The sequence below is a fragment of the Coenobita brevimanus genome, chromosome 71 (genome assembly GCF_032717465.1).
Source record: "Coenobita brevimanus isolate Jiangsu-jjx chromosome 71, ASM3271746v2, whole genome shotgun sequence".
NCBI lineage: Eukaryota > Metazoa > Arthropoda > Malacostraca > Decapoda > Coenobitidae > Coenobita > Coenobita brevimanus.
This window is the reverse complement of record NC_137024.1, coordinates 39638788-39658565: the sequence shown is the minus strand read 5'-3', so window position 1 is coordinate 39658565 and position 19778 is coordinate 39638788. Positions and strand designations below refer to the sequence as shown.

The window sequence follows — 19778 nt, the reverse complement described above, 5'->3', positions numbered from 1 at the left end:
CGAACCACCTATCTCTGAGCTAAGACGAAGTATAATGCCTCCCATCATCATCATCATCATCACGTATATAAGAATGAGTATTATTGTGTTAAATGTGAGTTTTGTTGACACTTGAACACACAAACTTTATCAAATAAACTCCTTCAATCAGTGCTTGACTAGGCAGCCTCCACCATCTTTAATGTTTTGGTCGGTCAGCTGATCTGTGTCTATTTGGCCAAGATTTTTTTTGCTCAATCTGCAGCGTATGGTATTGCCCAAGTAGACACGAGGCTAATCACCCTCCATTTTTTTTTGCCTGTTGTTACGTGTTATACATGCATTGACTGATTGCTTGATTGTGTGCTTGTGTAAAGTGGGGAAAAATGGGAAAAAGTGGAGTGAAAAGGGGAACTTTGGGCAAACATCCAGAACCAAATTCAATTTTTCCCATAGGTTTAGTTATTTGTATGGCACGGTTTTCTATGGCACGGGTGCAGTCCAGAACCAATTAGCCATGCCTTAGGTGACTTGACTGTATTTGGAAGAAATATTATAGAGAAAGTAAGAGAGGTATCAGAAGTCCTAGTGAGTGACGAACAGAGTGGCTTTAGGAGTGCCAGAGGATGTGTGGATCAAATATTTGCAGTAAGACAGATAATGGATAAGGTGTGTTAGAAGGACTGTAAGGTGTTTATGACATTTATAGATCTGGAAAAAGCATACGACAAAGTAGACAGAGAAGGATTGTGGAAAGTTTTGCGTATGTATGGTGTAGATGGTAAGCTGCTAGGTGCTGTCAAGAGTTTTTATGATGGTAGTGAAGCATGTGTAAGGGTTAATGGTCATCAAAGTGAATGGTTCATGATTGGTGTGGGTGTGCGACAGGGTTGTGTGATGTCCCCATGGGTGTTCAATATATATATGGATGGGGTGATGAGAGTAATGGAGAGAGGGATGGTGTTGGTAATTAATGGTGATGGATGAATATCTCAAATTTGTTGTATGCTGATGATGCAGTACTGCTTGCAGGTACTGGACAAGAACCTGGTAGGCTAGTGCAGAGTTTTGCTAATGTCTGTGAGTGTCATGCCTTGAGAGTAAATGTAGAAAAGAGTAAAGTGATGGTTATTGAGGGAGAAGATGACTCCCAGTGCGATGTTTCAGTGAATGGAGAGAGACTGGAACTGGTGAGAGAGTTCAGATACCTGGGTACAGTGAGAGAAAAGAGAGGAAAATGTGCAAAAGAAGTTGAAAGTAAAGTGACACAAGGAAGGAAAGTAGCTGGTGCATTCAAGGCCTTGATAAGAAACAGAGGCTTGAGTGTTGCAGCTGCATGAGGCTTACATGAAGGAATGTTAGTGCCAACTTTAACATATGAATGTGAGACTATGGTGTGGCATGAAAATGAAAAGTCAAGAGTAAGAGCAGTGGAGATGGGACTGCTGAAGAAAGTATGTGGAGTACAGAGGGTGGACAGGATATGAAATAATGTGATTTGTGAGAGATGTGGAGTGAGGAGGTCAGTGGACACCAGAATCAAAGAGAGTGTAATGAGATGGCATGGTCATGTGGAGAGAATGGATAACAATAGAGCGGTGAAAAAGGTATATCTGAGCGAATTTGAAGGAGGGAGGAGGCAAGGTAGGCTAAGGAGAAGGTGGAGAGATATGGTGAATGAGTGTGTGAGGAGGAGAGGTTTGGAAGTTGGTCAGGCTAGGGAACTGACAAGAGATGGAGCTGGCTGGATGAGGGGGAGTGCATGATCAGGGATTTGGCACCCCTTTTTAACATGGCAGCATCCGGACTGACTCAGTCGGATACTTTTATGTGAAGCTACAGAACGTGGTGAATGTTTTTGGCATATCTGATGGAGCCAGGATTCCGGGAGCTTGAATGGTGAATGAGTGGAAGCATGGCCCATTGGATTGGGCAAGTTTGGGCTGTCTGAACATTGCTGCTCCTCCCCCTGCCCTGGGGTGGGAAGGGAGGTCTGGATGATGATGATGATGATGATGAAAATATAATGACTGATCTCTCTCTCAGTAGTCATTGTTGTCAGTACTGTACTATGCATTCAACCTTCTTTTCATATAACCTATTTTGATGTTCATTTGCACCAATAAGTCAGTAGTAAAACATTCATTGGTGCCTGAAGCCCTCAGTAAATAACAGGAATATTGCCTGTTGTGGTTCTCTTTTCACCTCTAAAACCAATTTACCAGTTTCTTGTATGTTGGAATACAGTACGTAAAAAGGTACGATCTGTTGGAACACATCTTTTTAATTATTTATAATGATGATTGTCACATGATTTATAGTACAAGTAATATGTAAATAGATGTGTTATTTTCAAACACATCCATTACATTATTTACATTGATGATTATCTTCTAATTTACAGTACCTGTTGTATGCAAATAGCTGTGGCACTTCAGAACACACCAATTACAATGCTTACAAGGAGGATTGCCTGTATTAAATTACATTACCAATTATCACATATCACAAGTACCCCTTTCTCTTCCTACGTCCAGCAACGTCAAATCATAGAGCAGCAGGAACAACGGCGACAGCAGAAGGAGCAAGTGGAAAAGGAAAGAGCCAGACAAGAGGCAGAACGTGAGCGAGCGCGAATGGAGGAGGAGGCCCTGGAGCGAGCCATGGAGCAGGCTAAGGAGCAGCGGGCTACTCAGGAGCTACAGAGGTGAGCATTTGCACTTCCCATCATCAGTGCCCTCATATTCTCTGTGGATTGAGTCCTCATTGTAAGTTACCACTTTTGCCATCCAGATTTGCCTTTGGAAATGTTGCCTCCTAACATCGGTTTGCACAGTGGTCTTGTCTCATGTTGATTGTTATAGAGCATTATGGATTGATTGTCCAAAATTCAGCATCTGTTAAATACAGCAGCAAGGCTTATCTTTTGTATCTTCTTAGTACCCCCACTACCTAATTTCTAGTTGAGTTTTGCTGGCTGCTAGTAAAACCTAGAATAAAATTTAAACTGTGTACTTTCAAAGTATAGTACTTGTGATTGGGGAGCCACAGTACCATATTGTGCAGAAATGTTAAAACTGTTGGTACAACTAAATGTGATATTGCAAAGTGAAGATGATTCTTTGGACCTTGAGGAACCAGGAGGTGTTCATCAATCATCATTTTCTTATTAGTCATTTTCCTATATGACCTCTAGGTTAGGTAAAACATTGTCATTATCTATGAGACAGTGGACTTCAGTTTAGTGTTTGAGAAATTTAAATCTTTCTCATTTTGAGAAGCTACAGCCTAGAGAGATTTTTAGTAACAGATATTAATGAGCTTATTTGTTGCCATTTTTTGTAGATGGTTTGTTTTTTACATTAATATAATGTCACAGTTATTGTAATTGTAAAATATCATACAGTATATATATATTTTTTTCTAGCATGAATTCTTTTGGCAGAACCAGGGAATCAGAGAAACAAAGGATTAGATTATTATAGCTATTATTATCAGTAATATTCTTATTATTATTCATATTCATATTCTTATTATTATTATTATTATTATTCTTATCCATCCATCCATCCATCATCTAATCCTATGTTCCCCCATGAAGACTGTAGGAGCCTGGGGCTAGGCAAGTTGGTCCTGACATTTAAGATGAGAGTGATCAGCATCACTCATCCCTGAGTGGCATTACTTGAGCAGTAAATTCCAACCATTCCTTGGATGTAAACCTGCACAGGCTCAATCCAATTGGAGTGCCTTAATTATTCATTAAACCACCAGGCACGAAAATTTGGTTATATGGTTGCCACCCAGCATAGTAAATGGTTTCCTGGTGTAATGGTTTCCATTTGGCTTGTCATTGAGTGTAGAGTCACCCATAGGCAGAAGGAAGAGGAAAGAATGAATGAAAGAAAGACAGAAGAGGATGGAAGGAAAAGAGGAAAGGGCGGACACCCAGAGCAGCACTACATTGAATAAGTGGATGGTGAGCACCTCCACCTGACACAGAGCGCCCCCCACCTACCACAAATTATTATTATTATTACAGTATTTAGGTAATTATTCCCTTGTACAAAGGAAAAGGGGAAAAAGAAGTGTGTGGTAACCATAGGGGCATTTGTCTTCTTAGTATAATAGGAAAAGTGTATGGTAGGATACTTATTGACAGAGTTAGAGAAAGAACAGAGAAATTAGTTGGAGAAGAACAGGGAGGCTTTAGGAAGGGAAGAGGTTGTGTAGATCAGATATTCATTCTCAGATCTGTAGTGGAAAAGTTTCTAGAGAAGGGAAAGAAGTTGTATGCGGCTTTCATGGATTTGGAGAAAGCATATGACAGGGTGGATAGACAAGGATTGTGGAAAGTGTTAAGAATATATGGAGTAGACGGAAAGTTGTTGAATGCTGTGAAGAGTATGTACGATGGTGCGAAGGCTGCAGTGCGTGTGGATGGTGATCTAAGTGTATTTTTCTCTTTGAAGGTTGGGTTGAAACAGGGATGTGTCATGTCTCCATGGTTGTTCAATCTGTACATGGATGGGGTAATAAAAGAGGTACAAGGTAGGGTAGTGGATGTTGGAGTGGCCCTGGTGAGAGAGGATAGTGTTTGGAAACTCCCTGTACTGTTGTTTGCAGATGATACTGTGTTGTTGAGTGAAGACGAAGGGGAGCTGCAAGGCTTGGTGGATGAGTTTGGGAGAGTGTGTAAGAAACGGAATCTAAAGGTGAATGTAGGGAAGAGTAAAGTGATGGTCTTTGAGAGAGGTGAAGTCAGTGAATGTACAGCGAGGTTGGATGGTGAGGAATTGGAAAGTGTGAGTACATTTAAGTACTTGGGTAGTGTGATGAGTAAGGATGGAGGTTTGGAGGGTGAAGTGCTTGAAAGGGTACAGCAGGGAAGAAAGGTTGCTGGTTCCTTGAAAGCAGTGATAAGAAACAGGGAAGTGAGCATGGAAGTGAAAAAGTTACTACATGACAGTATTGTGATACCAACTCTAACGTACGGAAGTGAAGCTTGGACGTTGTTGGAAGGACACAAGTCAAGAGTGAGAGCAGTGGAAATGAGTTATTTAAGAGGAGCCTGTGGAGTCACATGGAGAGACAGGCTGACGAATGAGGATCTAAAGGAGCGTTGTGGTGTTGATGTGGATGTGATAGGAAGCGTTATGAGGAACACACTGAGGTGGTTTGGCCATGTGGAGAGGATGGAGGGTGAAAGATTGACAAAGAGAGTGTATGTGAGTGAGGTGGAGGGGGAAAGAGGGAGGGGGAGGCCGAGGATGAGATGGAGGGATGGGGTGGAGAGGTATATGAGAGAGGGGGGTGTGAGCTGGGAGCAGGGGAGTGAAATGGCGGGGGACAGGGCGACTTGGAGGCGATTTGTTTGTGGCCACCCCAAACGGGATTGAGACGTCTGGCAATAGATAGATAGATAGATAGGTACAATCAAGTCTCGCTACACAATAGGGTGGCATCGGTGAAAACCTATTGCATAATGATTTATCGTTCAGTGGGGTTAGGGAGGGTGCTCTTGACTAGAAAACCTAAAATATAAAAACTTTATCTTTTTAGTCTTACCCTCATGGCCCCTTAGTAACACTGTGCTTTCCATTAGGTGTGGCATGCTTCCCAGATATGATTTTAAGTCACAAGTTTCAGTACACTATTTCACACAAAAAACTTACCATTTCACTTAGTATTGCATACTGTACTATTTATTATGTATATGCACTGTTATTTGGCAATATCAGTGATGTTTCAGTGGTTTTCTATGCACAAAGTACTGTAGAACAAAAGGCAGATGATCACAGCAAGTGTAAACACTGGGTGGCTATCTTGACCTAATCAGCTGACTGGGAGGCTGTGTGCTTAAGTTTGACTCGATTTCCAAGTTACAAGTTTCAGTTATGCCTACCCATATATCCATAGCCAGATGCCTTAATCCTGTAAAGGATGGCCACAAACAATTCACTTCTGTGTTGCCTTGTTCCCCACCATTTTGTTGCACTCCCCTTGGTTAACACCCCCCTCTCTCATGTACCCCTCCACTCCATCCCTCCATCTCATCCTCAGTCTCCCCATACAGTACCTCTCCCCCCCTCCACCTCTTTTTTTTTTTTTTTTTTTTTTTTTTTTAATGCAAGAAAGAAGGAACCAAAGGTTAGGATCCTGCAATATTGTTCCCTCCAAGAAAAAACATCATCATCCAGACCTCCTTTCCCACCCAAGGGCAGGATGAGGAGTAACAATGTTCAGAGAGCACAAACTTGTCCAGTCCAATAGGCCACGCTTCCATTCACTCATCATTCAAGCCCCTGGAATCCTGGCTCTACTGGATACACCAAAAACATTCACCACATTCTGCAGCTTCACACAAACGAAGCCAATTGAGTCAATCCGGATGCTGCCATGCTCACAAGGGGTGCCAAAATCCCTGATCATGCACTTCTTCTCACAACATTCATCCTAAATCAAGATAACAGAGAGCCAAATTCAAGATCCATTAATTTAGAGATGCCTGGACACATTACAGATGAAAGACTGGAGATCAAAGGCAGTAGGAAATACAGACAGAGGGAGACAGTTCCAGGGTTGACCTGTTGCATGTGTGAAGGACTGGGAGTAACAGTTTACTCTTGCACTAGAGAGTTGGACAGAATAGGGATGAGAATTGGTTGCTAGATTGGTGCTACTCATCTGCCATAGTGATGAAGGAATGCAAGCACACAGTTCAGAGGAACAGTGACCATTTAAGCAGTGATAGAAAAGAGATAAAGATGCAGCTGTGTGGCAAAGAGACAGAGGTTGAAGGGAGCCAGTAAGAGGAGGAGAGTTAATTAGATGAAAAGCCTTTGACCACATCGTGTTGAGAGGAGCAGTGTGTGAGGAGCCTTCTCACTTATGAGAGTTGTACTTTACACAGGGGCAAGTGAAACTTAATTATAAAGTCAGCAACTGTGCAGGAGTAAAGAAGGCTTGGAGATGGCTTTGTATATGTATAATCTTAGAAGCATATTTTATAAGACAGGTATTATGATCTTTCCAAGATAAATCCCAAGAGAATGAATCCTCCAGTATGATTAAAGATAATGCAGGATTGAGTTGGATATCATTAAAAATTAGAGGATACTCCTGCAAAAGATTTTGTCGGGTTGAAAGATGTAAGAACTGAGTTTTTGATACATCAAAAATAACACGATTACTTGTACAGCAATCTCTCCATCATCTTCACATGGCCAAACCACCTCAGTGTGTTTCTCTCACATTCAAACCACAAAGCTCCTTCACCTCCTCGTTTTCAGTCTCTTTCCATGTAACTCTACATGCTTTTCTCAGATAACACATTTCCACTACTTTCACTCTTGACTTGTGTCCTCCCAACAAGGTCCAAGATTTGCTTCCATACATTAGAGTGGGTATCACAATACTGTCACAGAGTGACTTTTTAAATTCCATGCTGACTTCCCTATTTCTTATCACTGCATTCATCGAACTGGCAACCTCTCTTCACTGTTGTACCCTTTCAAGCGCTTCATCCTCTAAACGCCCACCCTTACTCATCATGCATTACATATCTTACCCACTATTGTTCGGTGTAATCACACTAATGCTGTAATGGTTGCACTCCACAGGTGTGAGAGCAGTTTAATCAGTGACCTAAAGTGGAGGGCTTTTGCTTGTGTGATGGAGCTGAGAACTTTGAAGGATTAAATTATGATTGATTGCTTGTACAGCATAGGCTGACACTATTGATAATTCTTCCATTTTCTGTTTTTGATCTTGCCCACATTATTTATTAGTTGAAAATAAGTCTGGGAATATGGTGATGGTATAATTTGTCTTTTTGAAGCTCTAATGAAGCTTCCTGTTTCTGTCTGGTGCAGCCGGCGGGAGTCCTTAATTGTGAGGGAACGTCCTTCCTCTGGTCCGAAGGTGGCTACCCCCATGACTGCATCCACCTCGCCCCACCCCCAGCTGGCCACACCTGCTGGGCCTCCCAGCTCCCACCCACCTGCAACACCAACATCCTCCCATGACAGTGCCAAGCTTAGTGACCGTGACCGTCAGAAGTTAAGGGAGCAAGAGCGGAGACGGAGGGAAGCTGTAAGTGGCAGACATTGATCCACTCTGACATGTCGAATTTGAAGATTCTTTTTGTAAAGGTTTAAGGAATGGATGTGGTGATGAGAGAAGTAAGAGCACGAGTAATCGAGAGGGGGAAGGCGTTGGTAATGAATGGTGATGGTTGGAATATCAAAATTTGTTGTATGCTGATGATGCAGTACTACCTGCAAATACCAGACATGAACTTGGTAGACTAGTGTAAAGTTTTGCTGATGTCTGTGAGTGTCATGTCTTGAGAGTAAATGTAGAAAAGAGTAAAATGATGATTATTAAGAGAGAAGGTGACTCCCAGTGCTATGTTATAGTGAATTGAGAGAGACTGGAATTGATGAGAGACATCAGATACCTGTGTACAGTGACAGAAAAGAGAAGAAAATTGCAAAAGAAGTGGAAAGTAGAGTGACACAAGGAAAGAAACTAGCTGGTGCAATGAAGGCCTTGATAAGAAATAGAGGCTTGAGTGTTGCACCAGCATGAGGCGTACATGAAGGAGTGTTAGTGCCGAGTTTAACATATGGATGTGAGACTATGGTGTGGCATGAAAATGAAAAGTCAGGAGTGAGAGCAGTGGAGATGGGACTGCTGAGGAATGTATGTGGAGTATAGAGAGTGGATAGGCTATGAAATAATGTGATCTGTGAAAGATGTGGAGTGAGGAAGTCTGTGGACACCAGAATTTAAGAGAGTGTGCTGAGATGGTATGGTCATGTGGAGAGAATGGACAACAATAGAGTGGTGAAAAAGGCACCCCTTTTTAACGTTGCAGTGTCCGGATTGACTCAATAGGATGTGTTTATATGAAGCCACAGAATGTGGTGAATGTTCTTGGTGTGTCTGATAGTGCCATGATTCCAGGAGCTTGAATGGTGAGTGAGTGGAAGCATGGCCCATTGGATTGGGCAGATTGGGCTTTCTGGACATTGCTACTCCTCCCCCTGCCCTAGGAGGTCCAGATGATGATGATGATGAATTAATTAATGTGATTGCATGATACCAAGAGCATTCATCATCATCATCATGAACATCTGGACCTCCTTTCCCATCCTAGGGCAGGGTGAGGAGTAGCAATGTCAAGACAACCCAAATTTGCCCAATCCAATATGCCACACTTCCATTCACTCATCATTCAAGCCCCCGGAATCATGGCTCTGTCAGATACACCAAGAACATTCACCACGTTCTGTAGCTGCTCATAAACACATCCGATTGAGTCAATCCGGACACTGCCACCTTAAAATGGGGTGCCAAAGCCCTGATCATTCACTTCTCACAACATTCATCCAGCCAGCTCGATTTCTTGTCAGTTCCCTGCCCTGACCTACTTCCAAACCTTTCTTCCTCACACACTCATCCAACATATCTCTCCATCTTCTCCTTGGCCTACCTCACCTCCTCCTTCCTTCAGATTCGCTCAGGTATATCTTTTCTATTGTTATCCATTCTCTCCACAACACCATACCATCTCAGCACACACTCTTCGATTCTGGTGTCCACCGACTTCCTCATTCCACCTTTTTCATGAATCACATTATTTCATATCCTATCCACTCTCTGTACTCCACATACATTCCTCAGCAGTCCCATCTCCACTGCTCTTACGCTTGACTTTTCATTTTCATACCACATCACAGTCTCACATCCATATGTTAAAGTTGGCACTAAGATTCCTATATGTAAGCCTCATGCAGTTACAACACTCACGCCTCTGTTTCTAAGCAAGGTCTTCATTGCACCAGCTACATTTCTTCCTTGTATCACTCTGCTTTCAACTTCTTTTGCACATTTTCCTCTCTTTTCTCTCACTGTACCCAGGTACTTGAACTCTCACAACCATTTCCAGTCTCTCTCCATTCACTGTAACATCGCACCGGGAGTCACCTTCTCTCTCAATAACCATCACTTTACTCTTTTCTACATTTACTCTCAAGGCACGACACTCACAGACATCAGCAAAACTCTGTACTAGCCCACCAAGTTCTTGTCTGGTACTTGCAAACAGTACTGCATCATCAGCATGCAACAAATTTGAGACATTCCATCCATCACCATTCACTACCAATGCCATCCCTCTCTCCACCACTCGTGTTTTTACCTCTCTCATCATCTCATCCATATATATATTGAACAACCATGGGGACATCACACAACCTTGTCGAACGCCCACACTGATCGTGAACCATTCACTTAGATGCCCAGTTACCCTTATACATGCCTCATTACCATCATAAAAACTATGGACAGCACCTAGCAGCTTGCCATCTACACTGTATATGTGCAAAACTTGCCAGAATCCCACTTTGTCCACTTTGTTGTATGATTTTTCCAGATCTATGAATGCCATAAACACCTAATGGTCCTTCTCACACGCCTTTTCCACTGTCTGTCTTACCGCAAGTATTTGATCCACACATCCTCTGGCACTCCTAAAGCCACCCTGTTCATCACTCACTGGGAGTTCTGAGATCTCTCTTACTTTCTCTATAATAATTCTTCCATATACTTTCCCTACCATACTCAAAAAAATTTATGCCACGATAATTCTTGCACTCATTTCGCTCACCTTTATTTTTGTACAGGGGTACAGTCACAGCCTTTTTCCACTATGCAGGCACAGTTTCACTCATCCATGCCTTCCTACACATCTCCAACAAGTACCTCATTCCACTCTTTCCACTACATTTAAGCATCTCTGCATACACCTCATCAACCCCAGCTGCTTTCTCATTTTTCAGCCACTTCACTCTTCACCTGTGCAAGTGTCACGTCTCCTGGCTCTGCATTCCTTTTCAGCACACCCCCAAAACCAGTCATGTTTACATCCACTCTGCTCTCTCTATTCCTGTTCATCAGGCTTTCAAAATATTCATTCCATCTGGTCCTTCATCCCCATGGGTTAACAATCTACCACCTACGTCCTTCACACCATCACTTTTCTTTCCTGTTTCACCTCTACATTTCCGCACCCCTCTCCAGAATAACTTTCTTTTTCAGAGTAGTTTGCATTCATTTTTCTTCCTAGATCATCATTTACCTCCCTCTTTTTCTTCCCTTCCAGTCTCCCCATGTGCTTCTTGCTCTCAGTATATTCAGTTCCCATTTCAACTGAACCCTTGTCCCGTAACCACTTTAGCCACTTCTTCCTCTTTTCCTACACCACACTCCCAACCTCCTCATCCCACCATGCCGTACCTTTCTTCTTTGTTGTTACTCTCATCACACAACACACCGCTTTAGCATTCCTAACTAAACAGTCGCTTTATGCATTCCACAGGCTGTCCAGATCCATTTCATTCCAATTCTTTGATTCTAACTCCTCCTCTACTTTGGTCCTGTAATCATCTGCTATTTCTTTGATCCTCAGCTTCCTGACTTTAGTCGTTCTCCCTGACTGCTCCTCTCTCTCCTGATCCACTTCACTCGTCTCAGCTTGATCTTGCGTACCACAATCATATGATCTGACAGACTTCCACATCTTCCTCTCGTGGCCCTCGTATCAGCAACCATTCCCATCATCAACCTCTGTACGAGCATGTAATCTATCAGGCTTCTTTCAGCACGATCCCTGTTCCCTCTATACCATGTATATTTGTGTGCATCTTTGTGTTTGAATACGAGTTATAAATGCACAATCTCCTCTCCTGACACATATCATTTAGTCGCTTCCCATTATCATTTTCTCCTTGTACTCAGTAACAACCTATTATGTCATCCTCAGGACCAGTGCCCACTCTTCCATTCATATCCCCCATTATGATCACTTTATAGCTTCTAGGCATTTCTCCAACTACTTTAACTAGCACATCCCAAAACCCATCTCTTTCTCTCTCACTCCTGTCATCACACAGTGCATACGTTATAATCACCGCCATTTTCACCTTCCCAGACTTGAACTTGACACACATACACCTCGAGCTGGCACATTTGTAGTTTCTCATTCCACTCTGCCAGACCTCATTCATCAACAAAGCAACTCCTTCCTTGCATCTTCCTGGCCCATTCATGCCCGATCTTACACATTTCACACCCTCCCACTCCTCCACTTCCCACCCTTTCATCTTTGTTACACACAATGCCATCACAGCATATCTCGCACTCTTGAACACATTCACCACTTCCACCCTCTTGCTCTCCTCATTCACAGATCGCTCACACTTCAGATGGCCATGCGCATTTGCCCATTTGGTTGAGGCCCTTGGCAGGTATTGGGCCCTCTGAGGCTCTCTGAAACAACTGCCATGATTAAGGGGCTTAGGATAGGGGAATCTGTGGGACACTTAACCCTGCCAGAAACCCTGGTTATATGGTTACCACACAGCGTAGTAAGTGGTTTTCTGGGTACAGGAAACCATTTGGCTTGTCACCCAGTGTAGAGATCATTATGCCATCTCTACACTGACTGAGCAGATGATGGTCACCCCCATCCACCAAGAGCAAGGTCAGATATACAGTCCTATTCAGGAGCCACTGGTTGATATCAGGAAAGGCATCCTGGTCTTAGCCCCTGAAGAGGGAAGTACTTTATGTATCTTTCCTACTTTCAGCATCATACCATACATGCTGTTTCCATTTTTCTTTATACAGTATACCAGAAGTATAATTATAACTATACTTTTTTTTTTTCTGCATCATATCAAATACAGTATATGCTACAGAGATAGCCCAGTTATCCAGGCAATTTGGTGTGAAGAGTTTCCTGAATAGTCCAAAATCACGATTAATCCAGCGGAAACAAAACGCAAGTACCATTAGACATTTATTTACTGGTAAATGTACACTTTAAGCAGCAGCAAGACCTTACCAATTCAATTCACATTCCTCCAGCTTGTTTCTATATTTTCTGACTATTATCAGTTTGGTAAATTACTTTTTCCTGCTGGGAAATTTCCTCCCCGTTATCATCATCACGTTCCTTAAGTTGTACCTACCATTGTTTCCAGCGCAGTGGAAGACTCACCGAACTCAAAGGTGGATTTTTTTTCTCAATTTCCCAGCTGGAGGTTAGGTTAGATTAAATTATTATGTACAGTTAAGCTAGGTTAGGTCAGGTTTAGTTAAACTCTTAGGTTAGAACAGGCATCACGTTTATGAATCAAACAAGTTGTCACAGCAGAACAGCTAAAAACAATGAGGAAACAGATTTAACATGTGATGTTTATTTACCAACCCAGAAATATTCAGAAATACATAACAGACCATCAGGAAGAACTGGATCGATAAGGTGCTTCTACAACTCAAAGTAAACCTTATGTTTAGTCCCCACACTGGCATTGAGTTCAGAAATTTGCATGCTCCTGTGGCCAGCTTTCGGACCATTTTTTCGTAGTTCTACAATCAGTTTCCTTTTCTTACAGATGTGAAAAGACTCATCTGGCACACCTGTCTTCTCCCCCCAACCCCTCTTATGATTTGCCATGATTCGTGAAAGAATTAATAAAATTAGGGTGCATGTTACAGTACCACGTAAACATATGGGTGAAAACATCTGAGATGAAGCGACCGCCTGACTGCTCAGGACGGTAGAGTAGGGTTGTGTAAACATACCAGTGACGTTTGTGTCACGGGGGGATGTGAATTTATGAATTAATAATGCTAGATGTTACTTGAAGATAGAGACAAAGGATTGACTTGTGAAAATCAAGTACTGTAGTATGCTTTACTTTATGCCAGCTTACTTTGCCGATTCTCTAAGGATGAGGATTTATAAACTTTCTCAACAGTACACAGCAGAGACTAATTACTCACACGTGCTGTTTGTTAGTACTGTTAGCCGCTTGAGAAAGCAATTCCACCCCTGACAGTCAATAACTAATGATAATAATAATAAACAGTTCTTGCTGGTGCTTAACTCCTGCTGGCACAATGGATTTAAATTTGATACAAAAGAACTGGCCTATGTACCTGTTAGGAATATTGTAAAGAGTTTGTGCAAACTAGGAGCGGCAACTAAAATAAGCTTAATGTGGAGAAATAAAACACGGGTCTAATTACATTAAGCTGAAGAGAAAGAACTGTAAATTTATTTATTACAATTAAATAAATTTACGTTATATGAATTTCAAAAATGAATTCAAAATAACAAGGAGAATACACTCACTCGCCCATTCAAAAGCTAAACATACTTATGCCTAGAAAAACGAACAGAAATACTGGTCAGTGGAGGGGACCCGAACGAATAGTCTAGGTGCCTGTGATGAACATCAAAACACTGCTATTCGCTAAGCCCGCTTCGCCAATTCACCATCTAGCTGGAGATTCAGGAACTCGCTGTACAACGGAGGCACTACTCTTGCTGGGCACATACGGTCCTACTCTCGAGGCGACTCAAAGCTGACTAATTCAAACGGGGAAAAGAGGTAGGAGCTGGCCGGAAGTAGGGCGTGGCTTAACTTCAACGGTCAATGGAAAGAAAGTGAGCGATATAGGCTCACAATAAATCACTCAGTGAAAGCACTATTGTCATGGATAAGAATGATCACTTGTGAAACAATGAGAAATGTTTTGAAAACCATCCCAATCGGAGTGAATATGAGGACAGTTGAACTGAGTGATGCCTAGTGGAAATTCCACTAGAATTCGTGGTTTTCTTACTAAAGTATAATGTCACGAATTTGTGACATTACGCCCCATCAAAATCAAATTTTTCGATATACATACATATAAATCCTAACTCAGTCACACAAGATTCACACTGTGGTGTGTGTACTATCCTGCTACAGGAGAAAATCACGGTCGCCCATGAACCTAAAAACCTCGTATTTACGTTAATAGAAGCAAGCTTGAGGGAAAAAAACTCTGTGACGACGGTGAAAAATCCTGTACTCAGGTCAAACTGAGCGAAAAGTTCATTACATTTACATTAACAACTAATTGTTATGTAGCGTGATATATGTAATACACGGCGTAGGTGTGACAGTTGTGATGTAACTGTGCCTACATGTAAAATTACATAATACAAATCAATAGCAAATAGAGACGACGAGGCAGAAGAGAAGAGGCAGCAGCATGTGGCAGAGACTATCAGCTGATCAGCACAACAAAATTGCTACATCCATCAGCTGCACCTGCAAAAGCAATCAAGGTGGAGCATCAAAAGTGTCAGGGCGACAAACAATCTTTATTAAATTACAAAATCTCTCTCACTGTCTAGCAATCAGTACTTATGTTACAAAGAGTACACCTTAGCCGAAAATTTTAAGTGACAGCCAAGCTTTGTACATTCGAGGTCGCCATTATTTTTGTATTGGATACATTACCGGTATTAACCAGGAAACGTGGTCCCAGGACAGAATCTCAAAGGACCCTTATAGTTTACTGGTTAAACCCTAAACCTATATTATTATTAACCAGGAAACGTGTTCCCAGGACAGAATCTCAAAGGACCCTTATAGTTTACTGGTTAAACCTTACTCTACATTTATGATTAACATTGGCAAGCTTAGAATCCCTACACAGTCTTGGGCAGGTCACATTTTAACACCCACCGTGGATGTGAACACTCACGTGGATAATGTGCATTCTCCGGGAATCCTCAGAGAGGCCCACAGCTCGAGACACCACAAAGTAATTCAAACACAGCCTCGGATTGTCCCTGCGGGGTTCTCGAACTTCCCCCTTAACCTACAGGACATATTTATATACAGGCCCTGGACATAATGTGTCCTGTGGGGCCAACGGGCGAGACGTCGGGTCTGCACCCACATCACCACTGCTCTCTCTTTCAACTGAGTCAAGAGATAATGGGCGTGGATTCAAATGGTACAGGAAAGACATGTCCCTGATTGGTGGTACGTTGACACACATTGCAGGAATGCACAGAGCTATCTATTTCTTGTCCCATTCCCAACCAAAAAAAGTCAGCACGGATATGGCCCTGGGTCTTCCTTTTGCCCATGTGACCTCCTGAGGCTGAACAATGACCCCATTCTAACACTGCTTGGCAATACTTAGCGGGAACGACAAACTGCAGTCGAACCTCGCCCTGGGGTGTTTGTGACTCACGGTAGAGCCGTCCTTGTTTACGAAGGAACCTGGCTTGACCTCCCTGTGAATACTTAATCACTCTACCCTTTTGTTTCTTCCGCACAGCAGCAAGTGTTGGGTCAGAGTGTTGTTCTTGAACAACACCTTGGCCACAAATCAGATCTTACGGCAATGCAGTGGTCACCGGCGTGACACAGTTTGGAGCCTCGGCCATGGCTCGTGTTTCTGCAGCCGAAGTCTGAGTAGCGTCATCTACGGTGCTACTTGGCACCTTGTATGTTGCCTATTATAATGTCAAACAAAGGTTCTGGCATGACTACTGCAAGTGTCGTACCAGTGTAAAATGGAGATGCCACCTGGATACGTGCCTCAGGGAACAATCTTGCTGATCCATCAATAAGCTGACCTTGGATCTGTCGACCTGTATACTCCTCAGGCTGAACTAGACTCTGCCTGACGGAGCAACCTGAGGAATCATTGTCTCTCAGGACCTTTACATGAATGCCTCCCACAAACCCTGGCTGGACAAGGAAGGCACTGTTACCTGTGGGAGGGCCTGTGGAGGAAGCAGCCAGCCACTGATGAGGCTGCTGAATGAATGATGCGGCAAACATGGTGCCCTGAGAACTAGATACCTGAGGGGTCATACTCACTGTCTGGGGAGATGGAGCATTGACCATCTGTGGAGGAGGGTTCGCTGTCACTGGGGGACTAGTGAACTGTGAGGAAGTACCTGTACTGGTGGGGTTGGCACCACTGTGCGCTTGTTGTGGAATGAAAGCTGTTTCCTTGTTTTCTGTGTCTCTGGAACAGCCGTGCGAAGAAGGAACATTGGATATGGAAGGAATGGCCATACAGAGAACAGTTTACAGTTGAAGAGAAGAACATCAAAAATGTATGCTGGTTCAACCTCGGAATGCTCTGCTGCCCCCACTACATATAAAATTAGGCCTGATGAAACAGTTTGTAAAAACTCTTGTCAGGGAAATTGTATGCGTCCAATACTTTTGCTTGAAGTTCCCCTCATTTTTGGACGAAAAACTCAAGGCAAGAATATTTGACGGCCCACAAATAAGGCTGCTCATGAAGGATGAATTCATGAAATCCATGGTCCCAGGTGAAAAAGATTTCTGGACTGCATATGTCAACGTAGTTTCAGATTTTCTTGGAAATGAGAAAACAGAAAACTATGGTATGAATCCATCGTGGAGACTCTTCTGACATCGTTGAGAGACTTGGGGGCAAACATGAGTATGAAAGTTCATTTTTTGCACAGCCACATTAACTTTTTCCCAGAGAATCTTGGCACAACCAGTGAAGAACAAGGCAAAAGGTTTCACTAGGACATCAAGATGATGGAGCACAGATATCAAGGGATATGGGATGCCAGCTTGATGGCAGACTGCTTGCAGCTCGACTGTTCAGACACTGAATAAGCCAGGAAATCTAAAAGAGGGAAATTCCAGCCTTAGATCAACTGCCAGTGCTAATCAATTGTCTTGCACATCACCTTTATGCATTCTTGTGGTAGCCATTACAGTGCTGTTTAATGCAGGCCGTATTTCCTTTATTGCGTAAATATACTCTCGTTTTGTGACAAATTTTGACAAACTACATAATTTTTGAAAGTATATTCAAAATCATCACTCTTGAATTGTACAAAATTAGCATGAATCAGCAGGAAATTTTTTTTCAAAATGTAGACCAGTTGCAATATCCAACCCAACCCAATATCCAACACCATTGGTTTGACTATATTAAAGCATTAACTGTCAGAATTATGCAATATCTGTTGGCGAAATGGGAAGTAACTGGCAGTTCTATGAAATATCTGCCTGAGAGGCGTATCAACCAGCTTGTATGTGGTAGCCAACCAGCACTGTATTACAGTACTGTGTTACTGTACTGTATCATTACTGTGTTGTATTTTATGCTTAGTTTTCATCTTTCACTCATGGGAAAGTTTTTAGAATAGAGGGTCAAGATGGACAGTAACACAATATTCGGCTCAGCATCAGATATTGAGCCGATGGGTGTTACAATGCAATATCCGGCTTTTTGTTTTATTCGGTGTAGGGGTTGGCCGAATTACTCTGGGTAATTGAGACTTTGTTGTACACACACACACACTGACATGGAAAATAAGCAATGAGGCAGGGATGGAAAATGTTATAATACGAAAAGATTTGAATGAAGAAGAAAGAGAAGTTTTAAAATCATTGAAGGTAGAAGTAAAGGAAAAAACGATAGGAGGACAGAGGAAGAATGTAATACTTTTTTTTGGAGAGTAATGGATATGAAAGTAAGGAAGTGGTATTTAAGGAAATAGAAGTGAAGGCAACTAAGGGGGATGGCTGTGAAAGATCAGAAGTTGAGGAAGTGGTACCGACGGAGAGCAGGAGAGAAGAGGGTATGAAAAACATCAAAAATAATTTGAAGGTGATATATACTAATGTTGATGGTTTAATATCGGCAAGGATCGAAATTAACGATTTCTTGAGAGAACATGAACCTGATGTCATGTGCTTTGTAGAGACCAAATTAAGAGAAGATATTGATGTTCATTTGGGAGATGGTAAATACAAACTGTGGAGAAAAGACAGAAAAGAAAAAAACGGGAGGAGGAGTGATGATAGCAGTGAAGAACAACATAAATGTAGATACCTTGGAAATGGGAGAAGGCAGGGCTGAAGTGATATATGTGAAATTAGAAACTGGAGAGAATGTTAAGAGAGATATGGCGGTAGTGTATGTTCCCCGTAAGACGAGAGCATGGAAGGATGACGAATACCAGGAGATGTTGTCAGATATGGGTAGTTATTTACAAAAAATAATTAAGAAAAGTAATAATACAATGTTGGTGGGTGACTTTAACTGCAAAGAGGTGAACTGGAAGGAATGGTACTCGGGAGGCGGAGAGGATTCATGGGGCACTATGTTATTAAATATCTATCTATCTATATACCTAGGCTGCTTCCCCCAAGGAAAGGGAGGTAGCCGAGACAGGACGTCACACTCCCCAGTTACTCATCCATTCAAACACATTCATTCGCATCTTAGCCCCAAGGGGAGAACGGACAGATCCTCACCGCACCACACCGCACAAGGGTCAACTGTGCAATGCAATCAGTGACATCCGCAGCAGGGCCCGACAGCAGAGCTGGTTTACCCCTGCCACATCATAACAGACCCATCCCCTTACCCGCACCTGACCTGACTAGCTGATCAGACCAAATGCGGGAGAATATCCCCTCAGGGCTGCGTCATCACTTATTCATTCACAATTTCTCTCCATTTACGTCTGTCACGCACAGCCACTCTTCCTTGCTCAACAGACATCCCTCTCGCATCCAGTGCTCTCTTCACACTGTCCATCCATCCTATTCGTGGTCTTCCTCTCAGCCTTACACCTCTCACATCAGACCTAGTTATCTTTTTCACCAATCGCTCATTATCCATTCTCTCTATATGCCCAAACCATCGCAACACCCTCTGCTCAGTGAATAATGTGATGACGCAATGGGTCAAAGAAGAGGCACGGTTTCGAGGCGAGGACATACCAGCAAGGTTAGATTAACTGTTTACCAAAGAACCCGATGTAATAGAATCATTGAAATATCTCTCTCCTTTAGGAAAAAGTGATCATGTGGTCATTGAGTTCCAGATGCTAATAGGGAACGTCGAGCCAAGAGACGAGCTTCATA

General features: G+C 42.5%; 1 protein-coding gene across 5 annotated transcripts in view; it reads left to right on the top strand.

Moving 5' to 3' along the window:
• Positions 1-19778, top strand: part of LOC145406647 (uncharacterized) — a 488439-nt gene that overhangs the window by 464528 nt on the left and 4133 nt on the right. For all 5 annotated transcript variants that reach the window (XM_080277733.1, XM_080277730.1, XM_080277729.1 and 2 more), the window contains 2 exons: positions 2517-2686; positions 7854-8073. In XM_080277733.1, the coding sequence (XP_080133859.1) occupies positions 2517-2686; positions 7854-8073 (390 nt within the window). The remainder of the gene's footprint in view (positions 1-2516; positions 2687-7853; positions 8074-19778) is intronic.